The following is a 20,910-nucleotide window of genomic DNA, read 5'->3' on the forward strand; positions in this document are numbered from 1 at the left end:
CGACACCACACTCTCCCGCATAGACGGGACCAACTCGCCCATGACAAGTCCTGTCCGGCCGGATTATCCATCGCTTTCGTCGCCGGCGGCCTGCTCATCGCCTTGGCTCAACAACACCGAGCCCACCACAACTGCGGCGAAGGAGGGCTCGCGCTCGGTGGCTGCTCCTGTCGATGACGACGATCCAGCCGACAGTCCCTTGTCCAACAACAACCGGCCGAGTGCGCCCCAGCTGCTGAGGGAACAGGGGAGCACATCCTGAGCAACTCTCCGCTGCCGCTCGCGGCCGCTGAGGGCGCCCAAGCCTGTTTGCCCACAGCGACATAGCCCAAAAACGCCGCAAGAAGGAGACGTCATTACCGACGGCTAGTTGACTTCGAGCCGCAAACCCCACCCGTTGACGGCAGTGTCGCTCATGATCCCACCGCCAAGGTTCTATAATGGCCCATCGGGTGCAAAGCCACTTTCCTGGCCCTCTCACGGTACAGTATCGCCGCCCAGCTGTCCTCTGTACCAGGCGTGAGGCGCATTCACGTCAATTTCCGTCAGAATGTGGTGGCTGCTGATGCGACGCTCGGTGCCGACTTGGAGCCCCTCCTCGAAGTGTGCGACATCGGCGACGTGGCGGTGCACTCGAAGGCGCTACACAGCAACTCTTGTGTGGGCATCATCCATGGGGTCGACCGTTCCTTCAATGCCCGCACAGTCAGAGAAAACCTTGAAGCCCCCATCGCAGTGCTTTCATGTTCACGAAGTGGCGCAAGCGTCACTGTCACCTTCGTCGAAGCGTCGTGTCTACAAACGTGCAGCTCTTCAAACAACTGCGCGCTGTCCATGCTCGACTGCCCCGGCCACTCCAATGCGACCGCTGCGGCGTCTTCGGCCACGCCGGCGCCACCTGCTTCCACGACGCCTGCTGCCTCTTAATTGCAGTGGCCGTCACTCGACCACTGAGCCGAGCTGTCCCAAGTGGCAGCGCGAGAGAACGGTGGCCGTGTTGTTGTCGTCGTCCTAGTGGCCCCTTTCGTGCAAAAAAGTGCTAGAGCTGGCCGGCGCCACATCGACCGAGCCGCATACAGCCGCTCCGTCTACGTCTGCTCACACCCCGCAAGGTCGATCTTACAGTGACGCCCTGCGTGGCCGCAGCACCCAGACAGCCGCAGCTGAGCCATCACTCGGCCCTTCAACTGCTCCGAACAGCGACCCCAAAAACGCGCTGATAGCCGCTCTCACTGCTGCACTACATGCCCTGCTGGTCCAATGCCCAACTATTGACGGCAACATACACCAGATGTGTGATGCGGCTGTCGCCACGCAGGAAGCACTGCTTCAACATGACTAGGCGCGACATCGCGCCACATACGCCAAGGCCACCAACTTGCCCACGCACGTTACTCTGGCCACCGCCGACGCATCTCTCTCACCCCTCTTTCATTTCCCCCTCCCTCTTGTGCAGCGCAGTTGAGGTGTCCTCAACTGAAAGACAGTTATTGCACTGCACTTTACCCCAATTTTTCCTCCCAAACAAGAATCTCTCTCTCTTTGTGATTGGCGCAATGTTTCCACGTGGTGTACTGAATGGCTAGAGGCGATATTTATTATATTGCAAAAGGTTCAAAACTTCTGCGCATGTGCTAATCATCTGGTCGGATTTTTTGTTGAAGAAAACACGCAGTTGTAGCCAAGACATAGGATGGCATTATAGAGTGTGGCATAGAAAAGCACATGGCACTGTAATAATCTGCATCAGAAGCTCCATCCAGTTCTGTGGAAGTTACTGGTGCCTCGGACAATGAAGAACGTGAGCACATCAAAATGTCCTCTTTCTCGTTTTGTTGCCTGCTACCGATGCCAGTAGCTTCCGTCGTCATGCAACAATACGAAATGGGGCATGGCAGCCGACATGCTAAGTATATTCACCTTGTGCAAGCAGCTGCATTCCCATACCTTGCAGCCTTGACTCTGCTAAACGCCGCTTATGAGACAGAGTATACTTCACTAAACGGAAGGTTCTTTTTTTTTTAAATACGAGTGTCGCAGAAAAATCTTGCGTCGGTGTCTGGCGTCCCATGTCCGGCAACCAGCGTCGGACTTCGCCTTGGCCAAAAAAATTTCGAACTAAACTCCGAACCATGCATACCCAACCACTCTACTACCACCAAAGTCGCTCGTACCTTGTCGTTCATTCTTTATAAAGTTACTCTTGGAATTTTCTGAGAACGGCAGACCACAAACAAATGTAATGGGGAAAAAAAAGACCGACAGTGCATATCTTTCATGTTAGCTCTTCTTGGACTGAAATATTAAAAGTGCGAAACTAATAACTGACCGATGCAAGAGGCTGTGTTTCTACCAGAAAGCTTGCTTTCGTGCATAGCATTCACCGCCACCATTTCCCAGTAAACGTTACAGTTACACAAGCTGCAGTTGCCGGGAAGCATGGAAAGCAGTAAGGGGTTTTTTAATGCTATTGCGTTCTAATCTTAAAGGTGAAGCTTAAGTGTCCGCCAAATTTTTTTTTTATTTAAGGAATGAAACACAGCTCACATCAGAGCCCCGAAACAGTAGGGCACCAGTGATATATCACAGGTGTTTTTGAGCCGCGTTCATAGGCCGCGTTTAGTTGAATGCTGGGGCTTCGCTTGATCTGCAGTACAGTTTTTCTCAGCAGTTCCTTAAGGTCTGCTTAGCCAACAATAGGGGCAACATTGCTTCTGAATATGCTCACCCATGCTGCATCATCTGCTCCGCGTGTAGTTGGCGTTCCGCCATCATTGCATACTGTACAACGGCCGAGTAGAAAATAATAAGCAATTAACCACTAGGCTTTTAAAGCATTCCACACTCTGAATGCATCACTGCTGAGGCGGTGGTGCCATCTGCTAGATTAAATTCAAATCTCTTTTATACTGTTACCAGGTTAAAAGAAGTCATAAGTATATTTACAGGATATTTAAGTTAGTTGTAGCAGCTGACAAGATGGCAGACAGCACACGAAATCCAGAGCATCGTCTTCTTCGAACTAAGCTTAAAACGACTTCTTCGGTGGGTCGCATGACCCCGGTGGCTGAAGCACCAGCTCGGTGCTGATTAGGAGGCGGTCGAGTGACAACTTAAAGGGACATAAATGCAAATACTAAGTCGACGTGGGCTGCTTAAGGAGGGACGCGCGTTTTAAATCGCGAAAAATGGCCAAAAAATCGAGTTTTTGTAAATCACATTTTCAGTTTCTATAACCCCTTTTCTATCTGATACCCAAATATCATCACTGTAAACCACTTAGAAGTGCTCTAAAAAATTCGTTTTATCAGCCAAGGTGGCGAAAAATCTCGCGGAAATCAAGAAAGAACAGCGTTTTTCACGCCACGATATCTCCGGAACGGAGCGACCGAGCGCCGCCATCTTGGTCTCGTTGGAAAGCGCATTTCTCCGTCTTCAAATTCGCCGCTTCAGCGATCTCCTCCATACAGAAACAAGCGCACAAAAACAAATGATTGAAGGTCGTGCCGGAGTCTGCGATTGGCTGCGCCTGCCACGTGACTCCAGCGCGGTTCGCCATTGGTCCAGCGCGGTTCGCCATTGGTCCGGCGCTCGCGTCGTCTGCTCGGCTCTTTGCACTTCGCGAGTTTGATGTCTCCACTCGCCGTAATCTCGACGTGTCAAAACGGGCGCTACGCGGACATCGCAGTAGCGTGGCCGATCCCTGCACTTGTAAACGTTTCAGACTCGCGGCTAAGTATTTCGAGCATCGGCGACGCGGACTTCGCAACCAACATTCACGCGCGGAATCCTCGGACATGCGGCTAAGCCTTTCAGCACTCGGTGTTTCGAATTCGTGACAAATTCGTATCGCGCACGCAATCCTCGGAAACGCGGCTAAACATTTCGCGCATAGGGAGTCTCCGACTCGGCGATCATGCACATCGCGCGCGGACTTCTCGGACCGTCACCTAATCATTTTGTGCATCGGCGCCTCCGACTGCGCGAATAAGCGCATCGAGTGTCGACTCCTCGAGCCCGCGACTAGGCATTTCGCGCGTTGGCACCTCCGACTGCGCGACTAAGAACATGGCGCGTCGGCTCCTTGTATCTGCGGCTGTGCATTTCGCACATCGGCACTTCGGACTCGCAACCAAGCACATTGCGCGTTCACTCTATTATCATATTGTCACGATAGCTCGTAACAATATCTATCATACCACCCCTTCATAAAAAGAACCTCTTCATGAGCTCTGTTCACTAGGCCCCTTGGGCTGGCACACACCTGGCTACAGAAGTGATCGAGGCATCATACAAAAGTAAAATTCTGGAAAGCACCTAGCAGCTGCATATCTATCACTGGCTCTCTGATCCTAAGTTCCACAGCCACTGTCAGGTGAAGATGACTTGGAAGGCTACTTACACTCAGAGCCTTCATTCAGTAACATGGTCAATTATACCAAATGAAAAAATGCCTCACTGATTGTAATGAAGGCTGCTATCAATCAGACAGCCTGCATGTACAACACTGGAACTATATTCATGGCCACACAGAGTTCTACACTTCGGTTTGAAACCCAGGCACCATGCTCTTTGTAGAGCATGGTGCCTAATAAAGTTTCTTGTGCTAGTTCAGTGGCCAGTGTGCTATTATTTTGAGAGTGTGCAGTCACACATTTAGTATGGCCATTCTTACTAAACGTAGAGCTTCAAAATGGTGCCATTTGTATTGCTGTAGATTCACTTCAGCAAAAGCTACATTTGTTTGAAACTTCAAATGCGTTTATTTCAGTTCGATGTTTTTGCACACTGTACTTTGCCTTACGGGTGTTTTTTCTGCGTTGTCTTTGGCCAAAAATGACAAGGGTGGTATTTTATTCGAATTGAAATGATCTGGGGGGTGATGCTATTTTTATTACTCTTGCACCGTCATGAAAATTACATTCAAGTATAGTACTCGCTGCTAATTAGAAAAAAATGTTCATAATAAATGCAAGATTGTTTTCTTGTCCGCAAAATCCTTCCAAATGAATAAAAATAGCATCACCCCCTACAGTATGTCTTCAGCAATGGTGTCATGCATTTAGTTTTTGGTTTAGCAAGACGGAATCATCAAAAAGCCCCGTAACGAGTTTGAAATTAATTTGACTTCAGACCTCAATATTTTTTGAACTGCTACAGCTATCAAAAATCTAATTGCAGATATGAAATCAGCATGAAAAATTACCCCAGACAGTGGAGTTTATTAAAGATTCACCCAAAAATAAGAAAAAAATTTTTAAGACCCACTTCCCCCCTTAAATACCATTCCAGAAACTTTGCAATGCTTGTTTCGTGCCAAGAAAATACTTGGGTAACGAGGAAATTGCATCTGAAGGGTCCGTATACTTTTATGACAATTCAAATTTCTCGCCACCAAACTGGGGTAGTGGTGACGTTGCATGCGCCATCACCACCGTTTACTGCCGTCGATCAGTACAGCGGCACTCGACAGACAGGGGTACCGAGCCAAGACAGAGTGGCGGATTTGCCGCTGCAACTGCTCTTTGGTCAAGTGACGTAGACCATTCGGGCATCCCACAACATCACATGGAAATTGAATTCTCTGACACTTGCAGTTTGTGCGAGTTTCACAAGCCAGCAAAACCAGTGCAGCATTTTGCAATCAGGAATGTAGCGTAACGTGAAAACGTGGGCGGCGCAGGGTCCAGCAAAAACGAAACCTTTCGACCGCCCATATCGTTGTCAGGGTTATTTCAATGAGTTCTTTTGTCTAAAAGTGGAATAGAACTGGACAAGTTGCACTTTATTTCATCTTATAACACAATACAAGGATATCTTGTGCAACGATTGGCTGAGTACTAGGGAAAAAATTTAACTGAGGAGTACTTCCGTCATCGAGCAAGTACTTGAATGCCCCGAGGAAGTCTAATCATGTCCTACATTTACCTCTATTTCTCAATAATTAAGGCTCTGTTCACGATAATATTGGTGCCTTAGAGATTCTCGAGGACTAGTCTATCACTTTAGCTTGACTTAACACTTGGCTTTAGTGCCCCTTTAAGACACGCAATGAGGACCACGTCGGAGTGATGCTGAGCCACGGTTGGCTCAAGAGGGGCCGATTTCGTATGTGACGTCAGTTATTCGATGCAAAACACGGTAAGGGCCTGAGTATTCTCAGAGAGGCCAACGCATTGCGACAGTGACCAAAGGAGAACCAGGGCGCCCGGGTGTAATGGACATCACAATGGCGGGCATCATACAGGCGCCGCTGATTGTCCTGCAACTCCACAAGTCGACGTCAGGCAATATGGCGCACTTCTTGTGCTTTGAGTACGGCTTCATTGGTGTACTCGGATGTTGAATTCAGACTAGCAGGCAGAACAGTGTCGGAAAGTAGCGTAGGGTCACCGCCAAACAAGAGGAAGAATGGAGAGAAGCCTGTGGTATCATGGCATGATGAATTATAGGCGAAAGTAACAAATGGTAATGCAACGTGTTAGTCACGACAGTCAGCGGAGACATACGTGGATAGCATTTCAGTAAAGGTTCAGTTGAGACACTCATTTAGACCGTTAGTTGGTCAATGGTAAGCAGTAGCAAGTTTGTGCTCAGTTGCACACGAATGTAGAATGTCATTGACAACTTTAGAGAGAAAGTAGTGGCCTCGGTCAGTGAAGAGCTGTCGAGGGGCACCATGGTGAAGGATGACGTTCTCTAGGAGGAAATCGGCAACATCGGTTGCACAGCTTGTCAGAAGAGCCTGTGTGATTGCGTATCAGGAGGCGTAGTCTGTTGCTACAGCAATCCACCTGTTTCCCGAAGAAGACGTAGGAAAAGGGCCTAAAAGATCAACACCTACACAGAAGAATGGTTCGGATGGTACGTCAAGTGGTTGAAGGCGACCAGCAGGGAGTGTGGTCGGCTTTTTGCGTTGCTGACAAAGGTTACACATAGCAATATAACAGCAGATGTCACGGTATAAACCAGGCCAAATGAAATGCCCACGAACACGGTCATGGGTCTGCGACACACCAAGGTGACCGGCAGTCGGTACATCATGAAGCTGGGCAAGAAAAGTCTGATGCAGATGCTCAGGTGCAACGAAGAGTCGGTCAGGGCTGTCCAGGCGCATGTTAGAGAGGTACAATATGCCAGCGTGAAGTTCAAACATGCACAGGGAAGGATCGGGCGTCGTCAAAGTCAGCCGCTGAATAAGTTCATGCAAGGAGGTATCCCAACGTTCCACTCCAATATTGCAAAAAGCAGCCAGAGAAAGAATGGTGACAGGTCTGCCGGTCACAGAAACATCAGTGGGTCAACAGGATGGCGCGACAAGCAGTCTGCATCTTGATGTAACCAGCCTGTATTGTATACAACTGAACAGCTGTGCAGTCGCCGACCGATTTTCCAGACTCCAAAAATTCGAACATGCTTGATTATTCGGTCTGCTTCGCGGAACCGCCATTGTCCCCATAGACCATAATGCATACCAACTGCCGAAAGTTCGGAGATCTTGGAACCCCTCGTCCAATTTTTTGGACACTCCTTGAGCCAACTCGATCGATGGCACTTGCCCTCACCGACTCTGACCAGTGCATGGTTCGACTTGCTGAATGCCATTTTTGTTTCGAACTGAGCCTCCTTGCTGCCCCACGAGGTGGCACCACTGGAAATCCCTGCCCATCATCATCGTTTCTGCCTGGTTCGGTAGAGTGGCTATGAGTGGCTACAGCAGTTCCGGTCTCAGCTTAGTAACCACCATAGCCATGTCAAGGCAATCCAGCAGGTGATTTGTTTCTTTGTGCACGATGCTGCGAGTAGGCCGTGTTTTTAGTTTGTGCGAATGGTGCCGGCGTGACAGCGCAGTGGTGTTTGCTTTGTGTGCTTTGTTGAGGTTGCGGTGATCGAACATGTTAGTACAGTGAAACCTCGTTAAACCGTACCCGCTTAAACAGTAGTTTCGTTTTAAAAGTAGTAAAGTCAAATCCCTGACTCAGTGGCCATTGAAGATAATGTGTTTTGTATCCGCATAAACCGTACCAGCTTATTGCATACGCACCGGTTAAAACGTAGCGTTTCCATTTTTCGTCACGCAAGCTCGGCAGTGCGTCGTCTCCATTGAGCAGCCGGGCAGAACAACAAGCCTCAGAGATCAGAACAACAACCTCCAAGCGCCCTGTGTGTTTGCGCGTGAAGCCACATCAACATCAACATCACTTCAACGCCGTGCCAGAGGGCGTTGTGGCATTGGGCTAGCGAGGACTCGCGTCATGCGGAAGCTCAGATAAAAAAGATGCCGGGTGCTCAGCATAGAAGAAAAATTAAACATCGTCCGTGCTATCGAACGTGACACGAAGTCTGCGCTGGCACGCGACAGGGATCTGCTGTTGACTACGGTATGTGGCATTTTCAATGCGAAGAAGTTGCTCGGCAGCGCTGCTATGACCGCGAAGAGATGTCGGCTACGAGATTCGACTTTGCACCATCGTTGCCTCGAGAACATCCTAGGGACGTAGACATTGGGATCATCCCAAAAATATCCATGGTGGGCTTTAATTGGGACTTCAAACTAGTGCCCTCGTGTATATGGGAGTGCACCACCATTACATTAGTGCAGTAATGTCAGAAAGCAGGGACAATTGATGTTTGCATGCCTAATTGTCATTGTTTATCTGGAACTCCAATATTTCCCGGCTTCGACGTGGCGCTGGCGCGCGCGCGGCGCAGCGGTCATGCAAAAATGTGGAATATAATTTTACGCGAAGTATAAACTCCGCGAATGTCGTTAAATGCAAATATATTGTGCTCATTTGTTTCTTCCTACAACGAATTGCTACACCGACAGTGCTGCCGCTGGCAGCCGTACGTGTTTTGCACACGCGCCGCATATTCAAAGCGTAAACGGCAGAACAGGCCGTGGTTTCGCATTACTAAAAGTCAAGAAAAGAAAGAAAAACATATTTTAAGCTCCAAAATAAATTATTATTTATGGAAGTATAGGTATAGTTACCTAGCAAAAGTAATAACATTGCAATATTTATTTTTAAGGTGCGAGTTTGGTGTGTAATGACCAGCGCCATCGCTATCATCACGACGCCATGGCAACACTGAGGGACTTTAGGCAACACTGCTGGTACATTCCGCGGCGTTTGACGTTTGGATCGGGTTAGGCCGCACGCAAACAGCACTACAGTACGAGTGCTAACATATCCAGCATCGCAACAAGGTTTTTGGAACTGAGTCCCTGCGTTCTTAAGCTTCGAGGTAAGTGCGTTATGTATTGAACCCTAGTGATTAATGCATGGGCATTAGTATGCATTATTAGCAGCTTTCACATGTTTTCTTTGTTTTCCTATTCTAGTGTTGGCGCATGCTGATTGTGGACATGTGGACGGCAAAATGGCCAGTGGGAGTAAGTTTAGGTGATGTCATTCTTTGCTTTGCCTTCCGCGGAAATTATAGCATCCGATTATTGTCTGTGCATTGTTGAAACTGTTAGTCCGATAGAGATTCCACTGGGTGTTCTTAGGCACGTGTGTACGTTTGACACAGCTATCTTGAACATATGGCTGCACTGCCCAGAATGACTGTATACCGGCGCGTGCGCCGCGCCGTGCAGGAAGACCTTAACTTAATATTATCTGCTGAAGTAGCAGATTCGTGCCTAACTGAAGCCCCGGGTGCCTATTCCACTACAGACGGTGTGGTAAGGCCCGCTGCCGAGTCGTTTCAGCATTCATTGTCCGAGAGTGGTGGTGGGCCTAATTGCGGTATTCTTACTCCACTTGAACTTCCGGAGGCAGATGTGAGCACCGATGAAGTTCGTGCATGTCTTGACAGCCCTCCGAAAGATGGTGGGCCTTGTAATTCAACTGTTGAACAAATGCGCTCCCTAGGTGATAATGCATTGTCCCAAGGAGGCCAGCCAAACGCAGTTTCCTTCAAGGAAAAGCTGCAGGTCTGGTGCATAGAGAGAGATGTGCCCCATGTTACCATCACACATTTATTGCAGGTTATGCGCTCACATGCTTGCTTTTCTGGCCTCCCGAAATCTGCCAGAGCTCTCTTGTCAACGCCAAGGTTAGCATATGGTGTTAAACCAATGGGTTCAGGCCAGTATTGTCATTTTGGTTTAACTGAGGGCCTTCAGGAGGCATTGAAAAATGTTCTGCCTGTGCCTGACCCACTCATACTCCATGTGAATGTAGATGGACTATCTTTGACAAAAAGCACACGAGACCAGTTCTGGCCTATTCTCTGCAGAGCAGCAAATTGTGAAAGCAGTAAGCCATTTCCAATTGGCATTTATTATGGCCAGTCTAAGGCTTTGCAGCCTAACACATTCCTACAGCAGTTTGTGTTTGACTTGAAAATAGCCCTGCATCATGGTGTTACTGTTGGAAGCCAACTGATCCATGTAGAACTTGGTGCAATAATCTGTGATGCACCTGCTAAGGCTTATATTCTGGGCATTAAGGGTCACAGTGGATACTTCAGCTGTCCGAAATGCACTACCGAAGGGAATCATAAACATGGTCGTATGTGCTTCCCTGAACTCGATGCCCCATTGCGAACAGATGCAAGCTTTCGTAATGTAGATCAGGAAGATCACCATATTATGGACACAATCCTCAAGGATCTTCCCATTGACTTGATTAGGCAGGTTCCACTTGACTATATGCACCTGACTTGCTTAGGTGTTGTTCGTAAACTTCTGCTGCTCTGGATTAAAGGAGAAAAGGCCTATAGGATAGGAAAACGATCAAGAGAGTCTGTGTCTGGAGCAAGTACTGAAATACGGCACTATGTGCCATCAGAGATGTCTCGAAAGCCGAGAAGCTTGTCAGACATTGACAGGTGGAAGGCTTCAGAGTTCCGGCTTCTTATGCTGTACACTGGCCCCGTGGTCCTGAAGTCAAGGATACCTGATAATCTGGCAGACAATTTTATGGTGTTGCACGTCGCCATGAGCATTCTGTGTAGCCCGCTGTCATGCACTCGGAACTTGGAGTATGCAGAGAGGTTGCTTGTGCATTTTGTTAAAGTGTTCATTGAAATATATGGTGAGCATGCTGTTTCACTCAATGTCCACTGTTTGGTTCACGTCGTAGACGACGTTCGAGTTCATGGACCTCTGCATGGTTACAGTGCATTCCCCTTCGAAAATTACATGCCTAGGCTAAAGAAGTATGTCAGAAAGCCTGAAAAGCCTCTTCAGCAACTTTACAATCGAATTATGGAAGAGCGGGCATTGGCTAGCATGTCCAGCAGACCAGAAACTTGTATTGCTCTTGATTCAGGCTCTGTATGCTTCACAGAAAAGGAAAAACTGCTGATGAGGCATGATAATGGACCACTTCCACTAGGTTGTGTAGGACCTCAGTACAAAGGTTTTCTATTTTCTCAAGATGCCACCATAAAAGTGAACAAGAGGGACTGCACATGTATGCTAAATGATGGTAGCTTTGTCAAAGTTGAAAACATTGCAGTCTGTGCTGTGAGCCACATGCCTGTGCTTGTTGGGAGGAAGTACCAGAAATTGGAAGACCTCTATACTTATCCATGCAAATCCTCTCTCATTAACATATTTTTGACTTATCACTTCTGAAGACACTAATATTTTGCAGGCCGACCTAAACAAAATTTCATTTTGGTGCGAGCAATGGCAAATGGAAATTAATGTTTCTAAAACAAAAACAATGACATTTACCAGGGCCAGTAACGTTCACTTAAGTTCATATTTTATGAATAGCATATGCATAGAGAATGTGTCTACATTAAAATATTTGGGAGTCCATTTAACTTCTAACCTGACATGGAATGATCACATTGATGAAATAATTTCAAAAGCAAATAAAACACTTGGATTCATTAGGCGAAATTTGTATTTAGCAAATCAGTCAACTAAATTATTAGCTTACACAGCTCTAGTTCGCTCAAAGATTGAATACGCTTCCATAATATGGAATCCAAATCAGACTTACCTAATAAACAAGCTGGAATCTTTACAAAATAAAGCAGCACGCTTCATCACTAAAACATACTCTAGAACATCCAGCATCACGGCTATCAAAGAGTCCCTCCAATTACCGTCTCTAGAAACACGACGACTGTTAGCACTACTTTCCCACTTCCACAGATTGTATCATACCCCGTCATCCTTTACAGCATCCCATATCAAACCCCCACAAAAGATTTTCACCCGCCTCGACCATCCCTTCAAAGTGCGTCCCATGTTTGCGCATACGAATCTCCTGCGACAATCACCGCTCTTTCTAGCTATTCATCACTGGAATAAGCTGCCAAAAGAAATTGCTTCTATACGTGATCATGACTCATTTGTAAGTAATTTGAAGCGCAGTTTTACGCATGTTGGGTAAAAGCAGAATTTTATGCGTTTGACGCATTGTAAGTGTATCTACATGCTTTGTACGGAGTGTTGTTGCTGTTGTTTTTTTTGTTTTTTTTCATCAATGTATGCAATTCTCTCCTTTTTTTTCTTTTTATATTTTCTTGTTGTATTCGGTGATCTTTACCACGTTGTTCTATATTGCCTAATTGTGTTTGAAATATCCTGTTGTTAACCCCCCCCCCCCCCTATGTAATGGCCAGAAGGGCCTTTAGGGTATCTGAATAATCTTTCAGACATCCACTTTTGGCCTGTTTCGGATATCACACTGAAATGTGTGAGACTTCCTTTTGGCAGAAAGCATGCCGTATTTCCAATGCGACATCTGCAGTGATTTCTTATACTTCTATTTACTATTTTTCTGTTTCTGTTTAACCGTTCAATGTTTGCTTTTATTGCCATTTAAAAAAATTCATTCGCTTTGCTTGTACTAATGTGAGAAATGTATTCCTGATCTCTTAATTATGTCAAAATCGGAATCAATTGTACGTTCACAACTTCGTATATGCTCAACTTGTAAAACAGGCCGATATATTCAGTTGTGTATGTTCGTTGTCTTTCCTTTGATGTCTTTGAGCTATGGGAGGATACTGTACTTCACTTTTTCCTTTAAGTTGACAGGTTTGCCGTCGTAGAGTTCCCCGAGGAGGACTGCAGCTTGGCAGTTGTTCACGGTTCGTGGTTGAATCCAAAAAGAAATAGGACATATTGGCCTACGTTGAAAAATTCATCGCAGCGGCGGAGAGCCACTGTTGAAGGTGCTGCACCATCTCCTAGTTGGACACAAGCCAACTGTGTGGTGAAATCCTGGGCTGGTAAGGTCGCACAATTGCTTGTGGGATTTCCTATTGTAAAGGTTTCCTTTTTCAGACACTTACGAAAAGGCATGTGAGAAGCAGAATTTCCTGCAGTATCATTCGGACATGAGCTGCGAAGAAGAACTGGGACGCGGAAAAAGAAAAAAACGAAGTGCCTTGGCTTCTGACTACAGTAGTGAGCCAGACACGACTGACGACTCGGGTGACGACTCGAACTATCACCCTCCTAGGCCGCCAACACCACCTCAACTGGTAACAAACATTGGTACGAAAGAAGTTTTCTTAATTTGTTTGTGTGCAAGTGCGTGCACATGAAATACACACACACTTTCCCATATTCACACTTCCCTAAAGCTGCCTCAATGCAGAGATTGAGTTACGAGTTCAGAAACCTTAAGCATATCAACTGTCTGTTCTTCTTGGGCAGTTACATTGTGCTATAAACTGGGAGTCTACCATCTTAACCAAAACTTAGCATAGTATAAGCACTTACAAACACGCGTCCCAGCACAAAGCTGTGTGTGTGGATAGGTTAAAAGCATTGTATTGAAATGACAATTTCAGGTGGCTACGACTCAGCTGCTGCCCACGTGTCATGTAAGATGCCTGGACGACACCGAAAGAAACGCTCTGCAGGTATTGCACATCTTTTTCACTTCAACTTAAAAATGTAAAAAAAAACTGACATGGCAAAGTATGCCAAGTAGATTTTGATTTAAGTTTCTAATGTGTTGCCAATATGAAGCATTATTGTTGCAAGAAAGTAACCTTGAGTTCCCCTATGTTAATGCTAAATACCAAATCCTTTATCTTCACTGTAAGCACGATATTGCTCTTGGCAAAGCAACTTGTGTATATGTTTCCTAACGCAACATCACAAAGTAAATTTGACTCATTCGCCACAAGGATGCACGCAACAGCTCAGTCGTGATATGTTAGTGCTGCTCACCACTTTTTTTATTGTGTGTTGAGCTTATAAATAGATGCAGCCTTTTTTCCCCATGATTTCAGGTGCATCTGCGAGTCCTAGGCCTTCGTTCGGAATAGCTGGTGAACCCGAAACAGAAAGTGTGCCATCGAGCCTTCCAGCTGGTGAATGCCAATTCTTCTTTCACAATGACACTTTTATTGGAATTGTTCAAATATGCATTTGTACTTTCCAGGACAGTCACCTTGCATTCTTCCAGAGTTATTTCTTTCTGGAGCTTGCAATAAGGGTAATTAATGCATGGTGTCACTCTAAATTTCAGGCCCATCTACCACTTCCTCAGGATCAAGAACGGATCCGCAAGTGCTTGGTATGATGTCAATGTTTGACTTCTCATGTTTGCTTTAAATGGCGTGGCTGGTAGATCTTGTCAAACACCAGAATTTTGAGCAGTGTGACACAGCACACAGATAAGACGCATAGGATGAAATGCCGCCTGGGCTTGTTTTGTGTCATGTGGCACTGTTCAACATTCTGCTGTTTGTAATGAGCGATTTCTTGCCAGCATACTTCACTTTTTCAATACACATGCATTGCTAAATGAGGCTCTGCTGACTTTCAATAGTCATGAATGAGCATCGCAGATGTGTTGACATAACTGATCTTGATGAGAAAATATTTTTTCAGCCTTTATGGAGAGGATATTGTCCAGCCTTAATACAATTAAGGTTGTGCAACAGGCGCACACACAGCTCTTGGCACAGATGAATAATGCGGAAGAAGCATGCCCAGAGAACCAAAACCTTCCCGATCAGCTGCCATTTTTGACCACAAGAGACATGCTTGATTGGGATGCTGAACTTGGGGTGAACAAGGAAGCAAAGCTTCGAATGGTAATGAAGCTGTTTGCCTTAATTTTCTTACTGTTTTCCGCAAAACGGGGGGCAAGCTCGGCTTTTTTTTTTTTCACAGAGCGTTATTCTAACATGCGAGTGATTTACTGATTATTGCTGATTTCATTTTCTGCCAGAAAAGACACATGGTTGTCCAAGGTGGTGACACCATAAACCAGAAGACTGCACGCATCTTAAAGAGTGTGATGTCGTGGGATGTGGCAAAACAATTCAGTTGGTATGGTGCAAAAGGCAAAATGAAGTTTTGTGAGCTGAATATTTGCAAGCTACTGTGCAGTAAGTCTTCTGCTACAATATTATCACTTTCGTTGTCTGCATTGTCATAGCTCATTTTTGTCGCATCATTGACACTTATTTTCTTACGCAGCCTGCCTGATAGAAAATACAAGCACAACCAGGAGGAGGCTACTCTAAAGAACATAGAAAAAGCAGCCATGTCTTGGTTCCGCCATGCCGCAGAACGGGCAGCAGCAGGGCAACAAAGGCAACTGAACAAAACTTCAGCACAGGACAACGACGCTCTCATTTCTTGAGAAAGTGCACCTAAATCACTGCTTAACTGTGAAATAAATACTTTTGGTGATCACTTCCTGTTGTATTTTTGTTTTTTTTTGGTTTCAGAAGTAAAAAGATTTCACATAACTGCCGTCCCATAAGAGTGTGAAGCAGTTAACAAAAGAAAAGAAAGCTACAAGAGGTCCCAATAGCCTCCCAAAAATTGTGCAATCTGGGACATCCCAATAACCTCCCAGGAAGGTCCCGAATACCTCCCATGAAGATCCCAATAACCTCCCAGTCTGGGACATCCCAGAAAAGTCTCTTTTTGTATCACTTGGGATGTTATCGGGCTGTAAATGGGACATCCTTGGGATGTACCTATATCCCAAGTCGGACATCCTTATGACATCCTTAGGATGTCTTTGTGTCGTCTGGGGAGGACGACATGGAAAGCGACAGCACGGGCGATCCAGGCCCGACAGTGGCAGAAGCTACGCGTTATGTAAGCCTCACGAATGCAATCGTTGCGACGAGATCAGGGGCGCGATAACGTAACTCTATTCCAAACGAAAAGTATTCCAAACTCCGGCACCCAGCAATGAAAAAGGCGCCCCGGGACTTCTGCAGCACTACTGCACGCATGCACGGAGAATACGTAACGCCAACAAGGAATCTGCCATGCGAGTGTTTGCCGAGAAGAGGAGGCTGGCTGAAAAGCTGACACGCAGCTTCAGTAAGTTTGAGGCCGCTGTCGTTGTGCTAGGCCGCTGCAGCATCAAACAAAAATAACACTTTTGTCGCGCGAAATGAATAAATATTGCATGTGTTTTTTCCTTTTTCATTGCACTCTCCGAGTTCCGTTTTCGACAGGTAAGTGGTCGATCTCATGCTATTTCGGTTAAACAGTACTACTGTTTAGTACATACTTTTTCCGAGCTCCGGCCAACTACGGTTCACCGAGGTTTCACTGTATACAGAAATATCGCATCAAGTGTCCAATAGCGCCGATAGTGCCGGTGCAGACTGCACTGGGAAATTCTGGCAAGCGTGGTACTAAATATACCCCAATGTCAATGACGAAAAAGATCGCCATTGTGCAGCAAGTCCTGAGCAGCCGGTCTCAAAGAGGAGTTGCTCGAGAATTTAATATTTCAAAGCAGACGGTCTCAGATTACATGAGAAACAAGATGAAGATTCGCGGCGAACCAACGAAGTCTTCCTCCAGCTTGGTAAGGAAAAATTTTGGAGACGGCAGCCACCCGAAGCTCGAAGAAGCCCTCCATATGTGGTTGTGTACTACAGTTGCCAAGCGGATTCCTGTTTCTGGAGACCTTCTGAAGGAGAAGGCAGAGACGCTCGCTCTCCGGATGAACATCGAGGGCTTTAAGTTCAGTGATGGATGGCTCCGTAACTTCAAAAAAAGGTACAACCTCACTTTCAAGAAGATGCGCGGCAAGAGTGGTGCTGTCGACCGGACCCTTGTTGCAAATTATTGCTCAGAGACTCTGGAGTCGCTGTTGTCCCAGTTTTCGCCAGACCACGTTTTTAACTGTGACAAAACAGCTTTATTCTATAAGATACCACCTGATAAGACCCTTTCTGTGTCTGGCGATCCCTGCCACGGCGGGAAGCATAGTAAAGAGTGCATCACCATAATGGTAGGCAGCAACATGTCGGGGACAGAAAAGCTTCCTCCTCTTGTGATTGGTAAATCAAAAAGCCCGAGGTGCTTCAAGGGAGCGAAGTCGCTGCTCGTGTGGTATGAGGCCAACACAAAAGCATGGATCACGCAGCAGCTCTTCAGTGACTACGTCCACAAACTCGACAGGAAGTACAAGTCCCAAAACCGGATGGTGCTGCTTTTTGTGGATAACTGCGGTACACATGGTCACATCCATGATCTCGAGTGCACCCGCTTGGAATTCCTGCCACCTAACACCACGAGTGTCCTCCAGCCCATGGACCAGGGCATTATAAAAAATTTGAAGGTCCTCTACAGAGCACGCCTCTTGAACCGCATGGTCGCCTGCATCAGCGCTGGCAAGCAGTACGCTGTTAGCCTTCTGTCGGCAATAAACATGCTTGCGGATGCCTGGAAGGCGGTGGCCCCTGCCACCCTACAAAACTGCTTTCGGCACGCTGGATTTAGTATAACCGATTAAGTGAGTGCCATGGAGGCCCCAGATCTGTCGCCTTCCGATGTGCTCCCTACTGAAGCAAAAAATGTTCGAGACCTGCACAGTGGTGGCATTGCGATTCCAGACACTGTCTCATTTGACAGTTTTACAGATGCTGACAGTGCTGTACTGACGTGTGCAGAACTTGACAACGACGAGATCATTCGTCAGGTTTCTGCTGCCCTGCCGGATGACGACTCCGAGTCGGAGGATGACGCGCCATGTGCGCCGCTGCCGTCGCACGCGGAGCTTGTACAAGCAGTGACTGTGCTTTTGAGTCGCCTACAGTGACAGCACAACCCTCTCCGAGACTGAGGCTGATCTGATTGCGCGTAAATGGAACAGCGTGCAACGGCACATTCATGATTTCTTCGTGCCTGCTGCCGCACCCGAATAAGAGCATGGAAATAAAGAATTTTTTTTCTGAATCTGTTTTTTTGGACACCTGTTTATTTGGACATTTCCGCGGTCCCCGTGAGGTCCGAATAAACGGTCAGCAACTGTATTCTTGATGGCGCAGAGCCCAGTGGTCAAGGCACTCTGATCATGTCATCGAGGTAACAGGCAGATGGACCACTTGAAATTGTGTAGGAGAGCGTCCATCATCAGTTCAAATGTGGCCGGGGCATTACATAAACTGAAAGGCATCACTTTGAACTGATAAAAGGCATCGGGAGTAATAAAATGTGTCTTCTCGCGGTCCACGTCATCGACGGCAATTTGCCAGTAGCCGGGGCAAAGGTATATGGACGAAAAATATTGTGCTCCATGCAGGCAATCCAGGGCATCGTAAATGCGCGATAGCGGATAGACGTCCCTATCTGTTGTCTTGTTGAGGTGTTGATAATCCATGTTAAATTGCCAATTGATGTCCTTCTTTTTAACTAGTACAACAGGGGATGACCATGGGCTGCAAAAAGGTTCAATGATGTTACGAGAAAGCATCTTGTCAACTTCATGTTGGATAATGTGTCGCTGAGTAGGCGAGACACGGTAGGGTCGCCGATGGACTGGGCTCGCATCACCGGTGTCCATTCGATGTTTTACAAGAGATGTTTGTCCTAGAGGGCGCTCTCCAAGGTCAAATATGTCATAGTACGAGGCAAGGAGGCGACGTAGCACTTGGGCATGCTGGGGCGGAAGGTCGGGAGCAATCATTTTCATTAGGGAATTCAAGTCTGAAGGGGCAGGAGGCGAAGCAAGAGTTGCACATGAGGAGCTGTCACAAGTTAAAGCCGAAATGTAGTAGGCTCGGGTTGGCGTGACTTGCACCAGGGATATTCTGCGCGGGAGTACTTGTGTACAAAGAACAAAGTTCACAAGTAGAAGGCAGGACGTGTTGTTTGAAATGGTAATGACAGTGTGAGGAAAAGCATTGGAACATTGCCAAACTGTGAAAAACAAGCAATACGGTCATCTGTCAACCAACTGTCAAGAATGCGGCTGTGCGCCGGTCTATGAATCCTGTCGGGTTCTTGCGAAGCACAAAGATAAAGACGTGCGAGAGATCATTGAAGCGCAGGCTATCTGGCGGAATAGAGACACGTGTGTTAGTGCCCCTTCAATCGACCTGTTAGATAAGGAAACGGCTTTTTTGGATGGATAAGATTTGGATAAGGTGGCACCACTGTGCATGGTTTATATAGGTGTATTTCCTGAAAATCAAGTTGTTGAAGTTAGCGCATTGTGTTGTCGTCTCCCTTCCGTCCTTGTTTGCTGGTGCTAAATATGCTTTCAATTTACCAACACACCCAACAAATGGCAATGAGAGCAGGACATCCGGATTAGGGGATACGATGTAGTCACCGTCTGGTACAGGCGAACGGGTGAAACACCTATGTAGGTAATGGCACGGAGAGGGAGGCGAATATGCTCTGTGTAACATAGCCGTATCGGAGCACTATCGGGAGGGTCAATAGCAGCTGGTAGAGCACGTTTCACAGCACCAGCAGAACAGTCTATCAAAGCGGAATGTGAAGACAGAAAGCCAAGTCCCAGGATTAGGTCATGAGGGCCAGTGTTCTAGAACATAAAACAGAAGTATGATGTCTGGCGACACGCGAGCCAGACGCATGCCAATAATGCCTGGCGTTCCACCGTCGGCGACTCGGACCACAGGTGACAGGGAAGGAGTGAGGACTTTCATGAGAAGATTCTGAAGCTTAGCATTCATCACAGATACGTCCGCGCCATTGTCAATCAGAGCCACAGCACGTATACCATCCACATTCACTTTGATAAAGTTCCGATGTACGGGCAAGGTCAGAAGAGTATTTTTGCATTGGGTCGTTTTGCTAGCTTCACCTCAGGTGCTGCACCCGTTAGTTTTCCAGAAGTGGGCACCGGAAGGAGCTAGGGTACGGTGATCGACAAGATAGGGGAGACCGGGAAAAGCACCGATGTGGCAAAGGAGAGCGGATAGATCGGGTGGGCAGAGAAGTGTCACCAGAATTTACCGGCTGCATTTGCAGAGGGAAGTGAGGAGCAGCATGAGCGCTGTGGGATGGGAGGTAGGGCCAGGGGGTCGAAACCCACGAAGAGCAGCAGTGACATGAAATATGACCGATATGGCCACAAGTGAAACATATAGGCCTGTTATCTGGAGTGTGCCATTCAGCCGGGCTGCAATACTGCATAGGAACATTCAGGTTGTGGTTATATATGACAGTGCTGGACGGAGTGTAGTCAGGCCGATTAATTGAGAAGATGTTGGTCAAGCCAACGTTGGCCAATTCCTGGCACACAAAGGAATGGATCAATGAGACGGTCGCCTGGCAATTGTCGGGGCCATAGGTCGGGGTCGTGACAGGAGATATGGCTTCCATTTCACAAGGGGTGATACGTACAATGTCATCAGAGCAATTGTGGGTGGGCGGACAGCAGAGTTCTTTCACAGGTGGATGCAGCAGCCATGCTGAGAAGGCGGGGAAATGGGTGGACAATGCGGCGACTCTTGGCTTCTTCAAACCACCGGCATTCGGTAATGATGGCTTGCACAGCGAAAGACTTCTTCAACACAAGGAGGTGGGAGGCATCATCTGGTATGTGCTTAATGACATGTGCGACTTTGTCAGGTTTGGACATTTTCGGATCCACTTCGCGGCAGAGCGAGCACGTCCTGGGTGTACATGAGGTAGGATTCAGTGCACGTCTGGACATGCAGAGCGAGGTCTTTTTGGGC

The 20,910-nt window shown here is 47.1% G+C and overlaps 2 protein-coding genes and 1 long non-coding RNA gene across 4 annotated transcripts in view; 2 read left to right on the forward strand and 1 right to left on the reverse strand.

The window, feature by feature from the left end:
- The window catches only part of LOC135905170 (uncharacterized), a 105,736-nt gene that overhangs the window by 49,880 nt on the left and 34,946 nt on the right, over positions 1-20,910 (reverse strand). The window lies entirely within an intron of this gene.
- LOC139057099 (uncharacterized) lies at positions 7,001-11,593 on the forward strand. Its single transcript, XM_070534879.1, has 2 exons — positions 7,001-7,214; positions 9,882-11,593. The coding sequence occupies exons 1-2, from the start codon at positions 7,001-7,003 to the stop codon at positions 11,591-11,593; spliced, it is 1,926 nt and encodes a 641-aa protein (XP_070390980.1).
- LOC135905188 (uncharacterized) lies at positions 12,316-15,587 on the forward strand. Its single transcript, XM_070534880.1, has 9 exons — positions 12,316-12,326; positions 13,016-13,209; positions 13,265-13,477; positions 13,777-13,848; positions 14,224-14,304; positions 14,463-14,510; positions 14,828-15,033; positions 15,171-15,334; positions 15,422-15,587. The coding sequence occupies exons 1-9, from the start codon at positions 12,316-12,318 to the stop codon at positions 15,585-15,587; spliced, it is 1,155 nt and encodes a 384-aa protein (XP_070390981.1).

Source organism: Dermacentor albipictus, chromosome 3 (assembly GCF_038994185.2).
Source record: "Dermacentor albipictus isolate Rhodes 1998 colony chromosome 3, USDA_Dalb.pri_finalv2, whole genome shotgun sequence".
NCBI classification, from domain to species: domain Eukaryota; kingdom Metazoa; phylum Arthropoda; class Arachnida; order Ixodida; family Ixodidae; genus Dermacentor; species Dermacentor albipictus.